At 40.0% G+C, this 13,931-nt stretch overlaps 2 protein-coding genes across 7 annotated transcripts in view; one reads left to right on the forward strand and one right to left on the reverse strand.

Annotated features, from left to right (window-relative positions):
* LOC106810323 (short coiled-coil protein homolog) overlaps positions 1-6,872 on the forward strand; it is a 10,484-nt gene extending 3,612 nt beyond the window's left edge. For 3 of the 6 annotated variants that reach the window (XM_014813630.1, XM_014813632.1, XM_014813631.1), the window contains exons 5-6: positions 5,176-5,314; positions 5,771-6,108. In XM_014813630.1, coding sequence (XP_014669116.1) covers positions 5,176-5,314; positions 5,771-5,840 — 209 coding nt within the window. In that variant the 3' untranslated portion in view covers positions 5,841-6,108. Of the gene's footprint in view, positions 1-5,175; positions 5,315-5,770; positions 6,109-6,132 lie in introns of those variants that run through there. The other 3 variants (XR_001393999.1, XR_001394000.1, XM_014813633.1) reach the window with 3 other exon arrangements.
* Positions 6,873-6,973: 101 nt separating this feature from the next.
* Positions 6,974-12,016, reverse strand: LOC106810322 (malignant T-cell-amplified sequence 1-B-like). The gene is made up of 6 exons (XM_014813628.1): positions 11,932-12,016; positions 10,150-10,302; positions 9,776-9,876; positions 8,369-8,502; positions 7,576-7,643; positions 6,974-7,364 (listed from the first exon to the last, which is right to left on the reverse strand). Exons 1-6 carry the CDS (start codon positions 11,940-11,942, stop codon positions 7,283-7,285), a joined length of 549 nt encoding a protein of 182 aa, XP_014669114.1. The 5' UTR covers positions 11,943-12,016; the 3' UTR covers positions 6,974-7,282.
* Positions 12,017-13,931: the final 1,915 nt, after the last annotated feature.

The following is a 13,931-nucleotide window of genomic DNA, read 5'->3' on the forward strand; positions in this document are numbered from 1 at the left end:
TCGCTGCCATGGCTCCACTATCAGAACTTATCGCCCATATGGACTGTACACTCCGACTGTAAACTGTCTTAAAAAACGTGCCGAGGTAACGAACGTTGTCGCAGTGCTAGTGGCGTATCTATAGCAACGCCGCGGCCACTGGCGGCTTTGACGGGGCTCAGCATGGGAGGGGCTGGAAAGCAACATTGTGGTTACCAAGTGCAGTGCGCCGCTTCCGCCATGTACTTAAATGTGTTAGCGCGATCACGGCCAAGGGCAATGCTAAGAGATCGGCGAGAATTTCATGATTTAATGTCGTGATTTTGCGTGACACAGCTCTGGTGCGAAGTGAGAACATGATTGTTTCTACTAAGCATACGTGAACACTGACGTTCAATTAGCGGAGCAAAGATGGAGTCGTCGAAGGTGAGTATTCTGTTGTAAATCGTGTTAATCAAGCGAGCGTACGAGCGAATTCTGGCGCACGCGTTTCATACCTGCTATATATTTATGTGTCGGTGTAAGCGCGAATGGCGGCGGCGTATGTTTACAGTTGATACGTCTTCAAAGTGCCTGTGGTCTAACTCTATAGTACTATAGCCCGCGTTAATTAACTGCCGCAGGGCTATAGAACATTTTCAACTAGATTTCGCAACTGCACTTGGTCCGCGATTGGTTCACGAAATGGCTCAGAAAACGCAAAATGATCGGGCTTTTTAACACTTATTTACTACGTGGACATCTCACCTATCTTTTTGAACACTTTACACCCATGTATTTATGCCTTTAATCAGTGTTCGGAATTCCGTGGAAAACCTTGCCGGACAACAGGCCGGCAACTTTTTCAATTTAGCCGGCCCTGCGCAGAAATTGGCTGCGCCCTGCATTTTTTTGCATAATGGTTGAATAACATGTTTTAAGGTGAAATAAAGTATATTACTAGTGCTAATGCTCCATATACAGTTGGCTAATGTATCTATATGTATTGTATTATCTTGTATATTCACGCAGGGCTAGACTAACATACGGCCGATTTTCGCCACGACCAAGCACGTAATATTGAAGAATAATGTCTTAGCGGACTTACCTATCACCAAATACGCATTTTTAAGTCTATAACTTCACTCTTTTACTTTTAATCAATGTTTGAACACCCTAGGCGAAACTTACGCAAAACGGAAGGAATTTTGCGTAAGTTTCGCTAGGGGTGTTCAAACATTGGATTAAAAGTGTTCGGAAAGGGGAAATTTTGAAAATAGATTCTCTGAGATGCATTCTGAGGGCTATCGAGCTCTGAGCAGTAATGTACTGATTTTGAAAAGTGTGTTACAAGCACGATTTGAAAGCATTTACCATGCTAAATTCAATAAATACAAGTAAAAATATATGCAAACCAAAATTCTTTTTTCAAAATTTGAGTGGGAACATAGGGCAGCAAGTCATAATTTACATATGTTCACTAAGGGAGGGATTGTGAGGATTATCCCAGGCAGGAATAATTTTCCCGCGTATTGCATCGCAATTCGCGATGCATTTTTTACCTACTTGTGACGCGTAAGTATTTATGTATCGCGACGCATAAATAGCAAGAACTCCCACTCTTTTTAGTATGTGTTAGAGCCATCCGCGACGGACGAGTACATTTACGGCCCGTATAGGGCAACGTGTTTCAAAATATATTCGAACAATAGCTTGTACTTAATTCACGAGGATATTAATGTCATACACATATTCTCAACGCAACCCAACCGCATAAATACATGTACGGAAGAATAAAACGCTTTCTCATCCAGCAGTAGACTCTAGACTTGTCTCTGTTGTGCAGAATATGTCGCGTTTATACAATAAACAAAAGTCATGGGATCGCGTCTTATTGTGTTTAAATGCCAATTATACAGCGGAGGGTGGTGTCAGAATTACTGTGTTCCGCGAGCCACTGTGCTACGCAGACTAGTTCTCTGTTACTTCTTAAAGTAGTAAAACTGTGAACCGCAAACGCGCTAAGTAGCCAGTCTATTCAAAAATCAATACGAGCCGGGATCAGCACAGATCCACGGCTAGTGAAGCAAGTCAGTTTCTAGCCTAAGAACTCTGTGTATAATTATAGTTTTTTAAACCGACGGAAAGTAAAGCACAAATAGGCGGCGAAGTAAGTTATTTTTGGAGGCGAATGTTGCCTGCCGTCGGGCGTGGAACTTTTATTTGGTCGCCCAGCGCCAAAGTTGTCGGCCTCGGGCGTACGGGCATGCCTTATTTCAACACTGCTTTAATAGTTTTATCCTCACAAAGTCAGCACTACTGGCTGTACCATTTGAAATATCTGTGGCGTGCGAACGCGTGCCGTCACGGTATCGTTATATACATGCACCATAGCTGCCATGTTTTTGCCTACATATCCGGTGACGTCACGCGTTAAGCACGCGCACAAATAGTTCAAATGGTACAGCCAGTAGTGCTGACTTGTAAGGAATAAAGCTATTAAAGGCATAAATACTGGTGTAAAGTTTGTGGAAAGTGTTCCAAAATATGATAGGTGAGATGTCCATGTAGATAAGTGTTAAACAAGCCTGATCATTTGGTTTGCTGAGTCATTTTTTGTGGACCAAGTGTAAGTACAATAATGTACCCAAACCCAGAATAGGTGACAACGCGTCCCTATGGTTTTCTGTGGAGGAACCTGAGTGAATCACCAGGCGGTTTAGCTGGTGCGTTTTCAGAGACTAGAACTTCCAAACTGGGTTTATTCATTAAACACGAATCTTCTTCCGCGTATCATGGAACTTACTATGTATCACAATATACTCTGTATTAACTAATATAACCTGTTACAAAATTCGAAGTGACGAGCGGCGGCCAGATATATTCAGCGCCATTTCTGTTGACCTGTGACGTACGCATTCCCATGCGCATAGCGTTCGGCCCACCTCATGAATGCGCAAATTGTTCATAAGAAAAAGTGGTATTTAATTGACGACATGCAAAATTAAACTGTATTAAAAAATTTATCAGTGATTATCATTTCGAGTTGTCTGTACCATACTGCATATCACTATCAGTGGGTAGGTTGAGGAATTCTCCCTGGCTGTATGTTCAGGAAGGGTGGTGTGTGTGTTAGTGATGAAGTTATCAATGTCAAACGAGGTTGCTTTCATGTTTCTATGACAAAGTTGTATCAAGTCTGCAATGTTTGTTGATTATTTTGGGATGGTGCCTAGTAAATCTTTTGTTGTATAGCACGTTCTATTCCATATGTTAGCAACAGTCAACTATACAGGCAAAGAACTCCTTAGCATGTTGCCCCACAAGAAAATGAAACTAGTACTAGTGACGATGTCTAATTTGCAATTTATTTATTTACAGTGAATATGCCGTTGCATTGTGGGCTTGGGTAAGTTGACTGGCGTATTACAAAACACAACTTGTATAATTACAGAGTTAGTTGCATTTCATATAAACACAGCTGCCATATATATAGTACTTTCGAATATCTGCTGGGAGCATGTCAGATCATCAGATGCTGGACATATAATTAGTTGTATGAATATTTGTACTCGTTTGTGTTTTGTTACTTAAAATTGCGTATATATGTTTTGTGTGGATATGTGTAAGAATGTTATTTTTTTCTCATATTTTGCAGACATTGTTGTTGACAACTGTGCCATATGTAGAAACCACATCATGGATTTATGTGAGTATAATACTAGTTTTATGGAAAAGGTTACCGCCAGATGGCGCCACGTACTCAATGCAGTTACTGGTTGCAAATGTACTTCGTGATATTTTAATGATATTAATAGATATATGCAGCCACAAATAGCTATATACAGTGGTTCCTGCTTTATTGAGACAGGTCGGAAACCATGAGAATATCCTGTTTAAGCAGTGAACACATTTCTAGTCGTACTTGTATGCCTACTTGTACCTTACGCAATCAGCTGTTCACAATACGTGCTGCAGGATTAATACAGTGTAGAATACGCGTAGGTTTAGCTCTAAGAATTGCTTTGTGAGCGTATTATTTTCTAAATCTGCTCAAAACCAAGAATTTTTCTTTTAAGTTAAGGATTGTTTCCTAATGTTCACTTTAGAAAGAAAGAAGTTTGTTCTGTAGAAAGTATACCGTTATACCAGATTTCGGAAATAATCCCAGATTCGGAAGAAGCCAGGATTTCGAAAATAATTTCCAACTAGTCTCGTGTTTTCCCCACTTTTACGATACTTACCGTTATTACTTGAGTAACAGTAACTGTCTAGAGCAGGGTGCAAAGTTAACGCGAGTCCGGAGTCGAATACTCCCTGATTTACTGTCGGACTCCCTTGATTTGACATTTGCAGGAATCCGTGTGACTCCCTGAAAATTCTGCTATACTAACTAGTTCGTTCCAGAGCTCGGCCTCATTATTCCCACGCTAGATTATCATATTTTTTAGCAAATGTCCAATAAAAATTTGGCAGATGTGCAACCGCATGAATCTTCAAAATAAGCACATGCATTCAGGGTTCTGTCCAGGATTTTTTAGTGCGGGGCGCATCCAGTTGCGACTGCAAGCGCCGTAGGCGCGAAGCCAATATAGGGGGGTCGGGGGGCATGCCTCCCCCTCCGGAAAATTTTTGATTTTGGATAGTCTGAAACTCAATTTCCTGCATTCTGAGCAATAAAAAGTGCATATATCAGACTCTTATTTTTCTTTCTTTTTTATATAAAAAATTAGTGCCGGGCGGAGATATATAGTGCCGGGCGGCAACCGCGAGTGCCGTGCACACCCGCCCACCACCGCCCACCTTGGGCAGAACCCTGGCATTATTGTTAATATCTTTAGTTTTGAACTTCAGACTGCAGACTCTCTCATTTTGCTGAGATCTGTAGTGTAACTGATACGAAGTCTGCAGTGTAACTGATAGTATACAAAGTATGTAGTGTAACATTGTAAGTGATACAGAATATGTAATGTAACTGGTATGGAGTGTGTATAGTGTAAGTGATATAAAGGATGTAGTGTAACTAATAGTCTGTAGTCTTATCTGATGAAGTCTGTAGTGTAAGTGGACTGGTGTGCAGTATAACTGGGATGGAGTGTGTAGTATAACTGAGATGGAGTCTGTAATGTAACTGGAATGGAGTGTGTAGTGTAGCTAAGATGGAGTGTGTAGCTAAGGAGACACAAGGCTCTATCGTAATTAAGACATTTGTTTCAGATCTGTCTCAGCGTGTCGACTCGGTAAAGGAGGAAAATCTCAAGCTGAAGTCTGAGAACCAAGTGCTAGGGCAATACATCGAGAATCTGATGTCAGCAAGTAGCGTGTTCCAGTCAACTGCTCCACAGACTAAGAAAAAGTGGGTATTCGTAGAGGGTTTGAATGCATAGGCCAAATAATCATAATTTTCATAATCGGTCCCTATATTTTTCACAATGACCACGATTATTTTATAGAAACATTACCTAATTCAGTAATCTATTATTCACAAAATAATTTATCCAGTACTTGAGACAATTACCCTACTAAAACCATGACTTATTGTAGACAAAGCTCAGCATATTGCCCTTTGTTCTAGTTATGGCAATATGTGGGCCCTGTCTCCCGTATCCATTTAATTCTCGCTGCCAATTTTCTCGTGCTGATTCGAAATGTATTGATCACGACGTTTCAGTATTACTCACTGTCACAGACTGGACTGCTCAACTGGTTATGTACGTGATTCGTGTGCAAGTAAAGTCGTGTTGCCATGCACACAATGTGAATTTAATGCAGGCGTGCTAAGGTGCGATGATTTGCAATAAACAGGGTATAGTTCTTCTGATACAGGCCTGCTCCAAAGAAGAAATAAGACGGACGTCTGGAGCTGCTTCACCTTCATATAGGAGAGAGGGAGTCGGCAAGAGTGGGTGCAATCTTCAGCTCTCGATTTTCACCGAGCTACGCATTCCAAGCATTCTGTGCGTTCGCTGATGTGGGGCCGTTACGATAATTAAGTCTAGCTTTTTTTAGTTCGCCCGCGTTGATAATATTGGTGCAGATTTGTTCAAATCAGGCGTGGAACAATCTTCACTGTGTGTTTGGTACAGACAAGTCACCATTCTTACTGTAATCTAATGAAGGTCATAGGTCGTGGTGTTGTGTGTGTGTGTGTGTGGTTACTGTAATCTAATGAAGGTCATAGGTCGTGGTGTGTGTGTGTGTGTGGTATGTGTGGTAAATGCACTGTTGCAAAATTTAGGCCACACGAATTCTGCTATTACCATGCATGCGCGAGAAAGCTGTCCTGATCAAGATTTCGTTCACACACTGCTTCTAGTGTTTGTATGTGTGCCAGCATGAACATATCTATATTAGTAAAGACGAGTCCATGGTAATGGTTGCAACGTGGCAGCACATGGCAAAAAAATACCACATCGTGTTGGTTTGCATACGGTACTAGATGTTTGATTTCTTTATATTTAATGCGCTCAGTGTAATGTCTTGTAAAACACATTTTGTATTATCATTCTCTTCATTTCGATAGGTGTGCCATGTATAATTGTCACTTCGTACCCATCAGTGATTTTTCATAATTTTTTTCTTATACATTGAGCATGTGTACCAATGTAACTGAAATTTACAATTACTGAATTAGTCTAGTCATATGTTACATCCTGTGACATTACTGTATGATCCCGTTATATTTCAAAAATAATCGTGGAACGGTTTGAGGTGTATTTCTTTTTTAACATTTTAATACACAGGATGTGGAATGTGAGGCAAGAAGTTTTTAATTTTATCTTTAGTATTTATTCGTAAATTAGTCAACACATTGTAAATACATTTAATTAGCTAAATAACCTATAATGAAATGAAGTGTCTTGAGTTTTGTTGATGTATGTTTTGTCACAATAAAGCTTTTAAGTTGGTTGCCATATGTTTGTACTTAATTTGACACATTGGAACTATTTCTATTGTGCTATATACATATATCCACCAGAAGAAGTAATAATGAGGGATACAAGGAACAGTTGAGACAACATAATAACAATTTGTTTTATGAGATGCATATAAATTAAAGCAGTTTCCTGGTTACAAATTTCAGTCTAGATTTAAAACAATTGCTTGATCAGTAAGTCGTAGAGATAATGCGAACATAAATAATATTGATCAGCTTACGAGAAATGTCATCAGGTAATGAGCAAATATTGAGTTTTTAAATATGTTACGCAATTGCCTGTATTACAACTTTCTACGTTTTACTAAATGTAGGAGACTACAAAAATATATACCCAGGCATTATCTGACACCGTCCTAGCGCCGAATTAGGCGTATGGAGATGTGCCTACTTGATCGCTTTCATGTACCACAATCCATCGTTGAGGTAGTGAAGATTATCTACACCAATTCCCTTATTCACAGATTGCCTAGAATCGTAAAAACGTTGCCTAGTAACCGACTGTCGAAGTGTGGAGTGTGATCAATGATTATATAATATAATGAATATCAATCATGTCTTCTTGTGTATATAACGTGGTATTTATACAAATGATGTGAATAAAATGCCTCTGATTTATAGGTTACATAGATTAGGATTCATTGGTTTAAGGTTTGACCGATTATCAGTAACGAACTTACATTTCATCGGTAGACATCTTCGTTAATCCTATACAGACTGCATGTTGCTTCCCTTCTGCCATGATAGCCTGAAATGAGAAGAAAGTGGGTACAGGAGTTTACGTGTGTTGTACAGTCACGCTCCGAACTCGCGACTAGAATTAACACCTGCATGAGTAGTATGTCACACGTAGGTGAGAAGAAATTACTCATTGCTGCTGATAAATGCTAGCAACTTAAATTTAATCTTCTCTATGGTGTTTTAAAAACGATCACTTTTAACCCAAGATAACGTTACATTGGCTAATGTGGGTGGACTATTTCAATAGGTTAGCCTGTTACACATACAGTCTCACTATGACAACCACTTGTATGAGATTTATGAGCTGAGTCTTTTCGAATCACAATTACTGAAGTGTTATCAGACTATGGTTGGCCATCGTACTCAGAAATAATTATTTCTACAGCGGTAGAAATAATTTAACCGTGGTTAAATTATAACACACCCAATCAGAGGCCTCGATACACATAATTTAACCATGGTTAAATTACATTTATTGCGGTTAAATTACATGGAACAAGGCCTCTGATTAGCTAAAAAGAATCATGATTTAACTGCAGTTGAATTATTTCTCCCGCGGTAAAATAATTATTTCTGAGTACGGTGGCCAACCACAATCAGACATGATTTTCATGGAGCAGAGTAGGGTCAGAATATTTCTCTACTCCACGAAATTTCAGGGATCACAATTACAGCGACTCTAATGAGGAAGCAAGATTCTTGTCTCAGTTTGCACGTGTCTCGTCAACTTACCACAGGTGTGTCCTTGGGAACAGAAGTAAGTTTTGCACCGGGTGACGTGAGTCCAGGACACATAATGTTAGCTCCACTGAGAATAAACCGGATCGCACCCTTGTCTACTTGGAGTGGAGGTAGCAAGAATGGATCTGGAGAAAGCCATCGACCCAGGGTTATTCCAACAGTTAATACAGATATCACACGTGAGCACCAGCAACCTGTATATATTACTTATACAGCTTAGTGAAGAGAATCTCTGCAGAGAAATAAGATGGCAAAACCACCTCGTTTCACATGTTCTGGAGGTTAGGTAAGTAGGCAATGGGGGATATATCTCTATCAACTTTTAAATTGGTTAACACAAAATACAATATGAACTACATGCTATCAAGAGTGTATTAAGAAGGAGAGCGTACAACGGTGAAATGCTGAAACCATGTTGCAGTATTAGTCGAAAGAAACTTTGCCCGTTTTATTTTGACAATTCTTTGCGGTATTATTGATCAGCTGTCCTACCTTGCTAATATAAAACAAACCGCTTGTCCCTACGATGCCCCTAAGCTGAAATAATGAGTGGTGAAAATCTGGTATTTTTGCCGAAAACAGACTCGAGATCCCCATTGGCTGCGGCCCTCTCTCGTTCTGTGGCCAATATGTTGCTTCCGGTCGCCACTGTGTAGCGCCATGGTAGCGCCGATTCATTACGTCATTACTACAGAGTTTACTACATCCAGCGTGAGGTGGGGGTCATCATTATGGCAATCAATAACAGACGTCATCGTGGAGTAATGGCCGCGTCCATGACTGGGAATGCGAGAAAGGATAGTAGAAGGAAAAGGAATCTAAAATCAACAAAACTGTCTAGGTCCAGCATTCTGGCGAGGTAGTCCAAGTTTCGGCATAGCTCGTGGAACTGAATGTTCTGCCATTGCACTGCCTTCACACGTTATACAGGAAAGTTGTAAATTGTAGTCGCAGATGTAAACAAAGAAAACAGAAAATGGAGATGTATGGTACATGGTCTACCCAAAGTTCCTTGCGCTACAAACAAGTTTTCATTCATCCCATTTGTCAATTAATTGACGGAAACACGCGAGGTTTCCTGAAGCTATCGCAAAGCGAGATAGGGTCGCAGCCAATGAGGATCTCGAGTCGGTTTTCGGCAAAAATACCAGATTTGCACAGCTCATTATCTCAGCGTAGGGGCATCATATAGGGACAAGCGTGTTTTATATTAACAAGGTAGGACAGCTGATCAATAATAACGCAAAGAAACGACAAAATAAAACGGGCAGTTTCTTAATTCGACTAATACTGCAACATGGTTTCAGCATTTCACCGTTGTATGCTCTTGACGCTATGGGAACTTAATTTTAATAATGTTCATGATCTCTGATTATGAATAAAATCCTCTAAACTTACACTTGTGGATTAATCTTAACGTCGGCATATACCGCCCTTCTCTGTGTCTAAAGAAGAGTAGTTCTCCACTTTGATTTGCAAGTAGCTCTATGTGATCATGACTGCAAGAGAGCAACAGTTTTAATGCACCTATTATCGGAGAACTAAACTTTATAACGTTAAATGTGTCTTACCTTACATCTGCGAAACCGCTAACCTTTAACGCTTCATTGCTTTCTAAAGATTTCCATCATAGCTCACACCTAAAATGCTGTACATTCTAATTTAAATGCATATGCATTAATGATGCACTCATTCAATATACATAGACAAAATGGTAATAGCTACAGTACTTTGCTTGCTATATACAATATCATAATCAGTATTCTAATTACCATTTGACTATTTTAAGTGTTTCCTTCTTAGGCATAATAGAAGATATGTAAGCTTCGATGTAAGGGTACTGATCTAATAACTTTGCTTTAATTGCCTTCTGTACAGAACTTTTCATCTGTATATTTCCTGACACACTCTCCCTATCATCGAACCTACAAATAGAGACACAACTCAATTAGTACAACAAAGATTATATCACACACGGGTACAGGGTTTCTTCTGGGGGACAATTAGACAGAGGAGGTAATGGCCAGTTTGGGAAAAAAGGCAAATGATGGATTCAAAGGCGTGCCATAAGGGCACTAAAGGCAACCGTAAAGGCAATCTAAATATGCCAGAAGCACGTGGTGATCTATTTATTTTTGGGTTGACACTATTTTGACAACGGCAGGTAAACACAGGAACAATTTCACAACGGCTAAGTTAAATTTGACAATGACGGTGCGCCACTGTTCTTCTTATGTATAAGAAACCCTGACTTATCCCTAAACTTATGCTAAGCTAGAGGCTAAACTTAAAGGAATCCCTTTAATATCGCACATGTTAAAATAACATTTCGACAGAAGTTTCACACGTTTACTTTACCTACTCAAGAGAGGAGACAGAGAACACGACCCAAGGATATAAGAGTTGTCCACATTTGCACATTTGCATATGTCACACATTTGCGAAAATGCATTGTGGTCAGCGCTTATATCCATGAACCGATAACACTAGGAGATTTTTCAAGCGATTGAAACGCCCGACTGAGTCGCCGGCGAATGAGTGGGGCGACTGAGTCGGGCGACCGAGTGGACACACTAGGCGAATATCAGCATGATACATCGGGGATTTTTCTCCCGCTGCAACACTAAAACAGTAACACTCGCACCACGTAGATTGATAGTCACATGATTGAAAATGGCACCGTTTGATTGGCTGATGAATTCTACATTCGGGCAACTCATTCGCCGCCCCGGTCACACTAGCCGATTGTAGTCGCGCGACTGAAATAATCGCCCAATTTTATCAAACATGTTTGATTCGGGCGACTCAGTTGCCCGACTTGAAAATCTGATTGGACACACTAGGCGATTTTCACCAGCGATCGAGTTGCCCGACTGAGTCGCCAGTGAAAATCGCCTAGTGTGTCAGGGGCTTAACTGCAAGAACAAATCCACAATTTTACACAAGTCAGTTGGTAGCTAATGAAGCTGGTTAATTATTAGAGAACCATAGATTAGTGTCATGGCCATGTTTACCAGGGTTACATTCCTATCGAACATACACAGTGCAAGAGGAGTATCCGACTCGATGACCAAGGTAGTGAGCGAGTGTCACTGTCAGGCAATCAGATTCAGAACACGTCATTACTCATTGAAGTAATTGCTCATCACAGTCTCAGACACTAGGCCCGTTTGTAATTCTATAACGAAATTATGGCAAATAAACACAAATTGCATTCTCAGATTCTGTTTTTTTTCTGTAAGTCTGTTTTTGTGTAACATGGCATGATTGATTTGCATGGTTACGTTACCATCATTTATTTTTATTTATCGAACCGGTCCAAGTGCCTATCCGGCTATCGACTATCGTATGCAAGATGTGAACGATTGCTCTGACAATGACATCACTGACACTGACATCACTCATCATCACTCAGTGAATAAATATTCCGATCACAAACATACACACATACGGTGCTTAAAAAAGCCCCGAGAACAGCAAACATAGTACTAATAATACGTTTCTGCATATCAACTAGCAGACTTTCCAATTATTGTCACTGGTCGAACACTTACTTTTTAAACATGTTTAAAATTATTATGTAGAGAAGTACAAAATTTAATGTTTTTGGGCATGTGCTAAGTGGTACCCTCTGGTGCGTATTTTATGAACTGTCAAAAACAAGTGGCGTGTCGGCAGGATTGTCTCAGTTGTGGAAATCGAAGATGGCATCGGCAATGGAAGTAGATGAAGAAGTTCCCTCGACAAGCGCTCCATCAAAGGGCGACCCAAGAAAACGATTTGAAGTGAAAAAGGTTGTAATATTACGGATGGATCTGGCACATATATTATGTACTGTTAACAGGCGAATTATATTCGCGTGTTCAGCATACTGACTCTGAGTCTGTACTACAGTAGGCCTACTGTACTTTGCCACCATTGCTAGGTCACCGTCTAGCTCTAGTACTAGTAGGCCTACTATAGCCCGCGTTCATTAACTGCCGCAGGGCTATAGAACATTTTCAACTAGATTTCGCAACTGCACTTGGTCCTGATTGGTTTCACGAAAAATGGCTCAGAAAACGCAAAATGATCGGGCTATTTAACACTTATTTATCTACATGGACATCTCACCTATCTTTTTGAACACTTTCCACAACTTTACACCATGTATTTATGCCTTTAATAGTTTTATTCCTCACAAGTCAGCACTACTGGCTGTACCATTTGAAATATTGTGGCGTGCGAACGCGTGCTGTCACCGGTGTTGTATATACATGCACCATAGCTGCCATGTGTTTTGCCTACATATCCGGTGACGTCACGCGTTAGCACGCCATAATATTTCAAATGGTACAGCCAGTAGTGCTGACTTGTGAGGAATAAAGCTATTAAATACATGGTGTAAAGTTGTGGAAAGTGTTCAAAATGATAGGTGAGATGTCCATGTAGATAAATAAGTGTTAAAAAGCCTGATCATTTTGGTTTGCTGAGTCATTTTTTGTGGACCAAGTGTAGATACAATAATATAACCCGAACCCAGGATAGGGTGACAACGCGTCCCTATGGTTTTCTGTGGAGGAACCCCTGAGTGAATCACTCGGGGCAGTTTGCTGGTGCGTTTTCAGAGACTAGAACTTCCAAACTGGGTTTATTCTAAACACGAACCTTTCTCCGCTATCATGGAACTTACTATGTATCACAATATACTCTGTATTAAACTCATATAACCTGTTACAAAAATTCGAAGTGGCGAGCGGCGATTATATTCACCGCCATTTCTGTTGACCTGTGACGTACGCATTCCCAATGCGCATAGCGTTTGGCCCACCTCCATGAATGCGCAAATTGTTCATAAGAAAAAGTGGTATTTTATTGACGACATGCAAAATTAAACTGTATTAAAATTTTTTTATCAGTGATTATCATTTCGAGTTGTCTGTACCCTACTGCATATCACTATCAGTGGGTAGGTTGAGGAATTCTCCCTGGCTGTATGTTACAGGAAGGGTGGTGTGTGTGTTTAAGTGATGAAGTTATCAATGTCTAACAGGGTTGCTTTCATGTTTCTATGACAAAGTTGTATCAGGTCTGCAATGGTTGTTGATTATTTTGGGATGGTGCCTAGTAAATCTTTGTTGTATAGTTTGTTCTATTCCCATAATGTAGCACAGTCAACTATACAGGCAAAGAACTCCTTACATGTTGCCCCACAAGAAAATGAACTAGTACTAGTGACGATGTCTAATTTGCAATTTTATTTATTTACAGTGGAATGCCGTTGCATTGTGGGCTTGGGGTAAGTGACTGGCGTATTATACAAAACACAACTTATATAATTACAGAGTTAGTTGCATTTCATATAACACAGCTGCTGTATATAGTACTACGAATATCTGCTGGGAGCATGTCAGATCATCAGGTTTACATAATATAGCTTATATAATGTGAAAGCAAAACAACTAAAACCCCAAATAAACTAAACTTGACAGACTTTACACTGTGTCATAATGAAACAGAATTTCAATTGTTCATTATGCTGTCTGTCTGTTGAGTTGCATCTTGATCCTAACTT

Source organism: Priapulus caudatus, unplaced genomic scaffold (genome assembly GCF_000485595.1).
Source record: "Priapulus caudatus unplaced genomic scaffold, Priapulus_caudatus-5.0.1 Scaffold432, whole genome shotgun sequence".
NCBI lineage: Eukaryota > Metazoa > Priapulida > Priapulimorpha > Priapulimorphida > Priapulidae > Priapulus > Priapulus caudatus.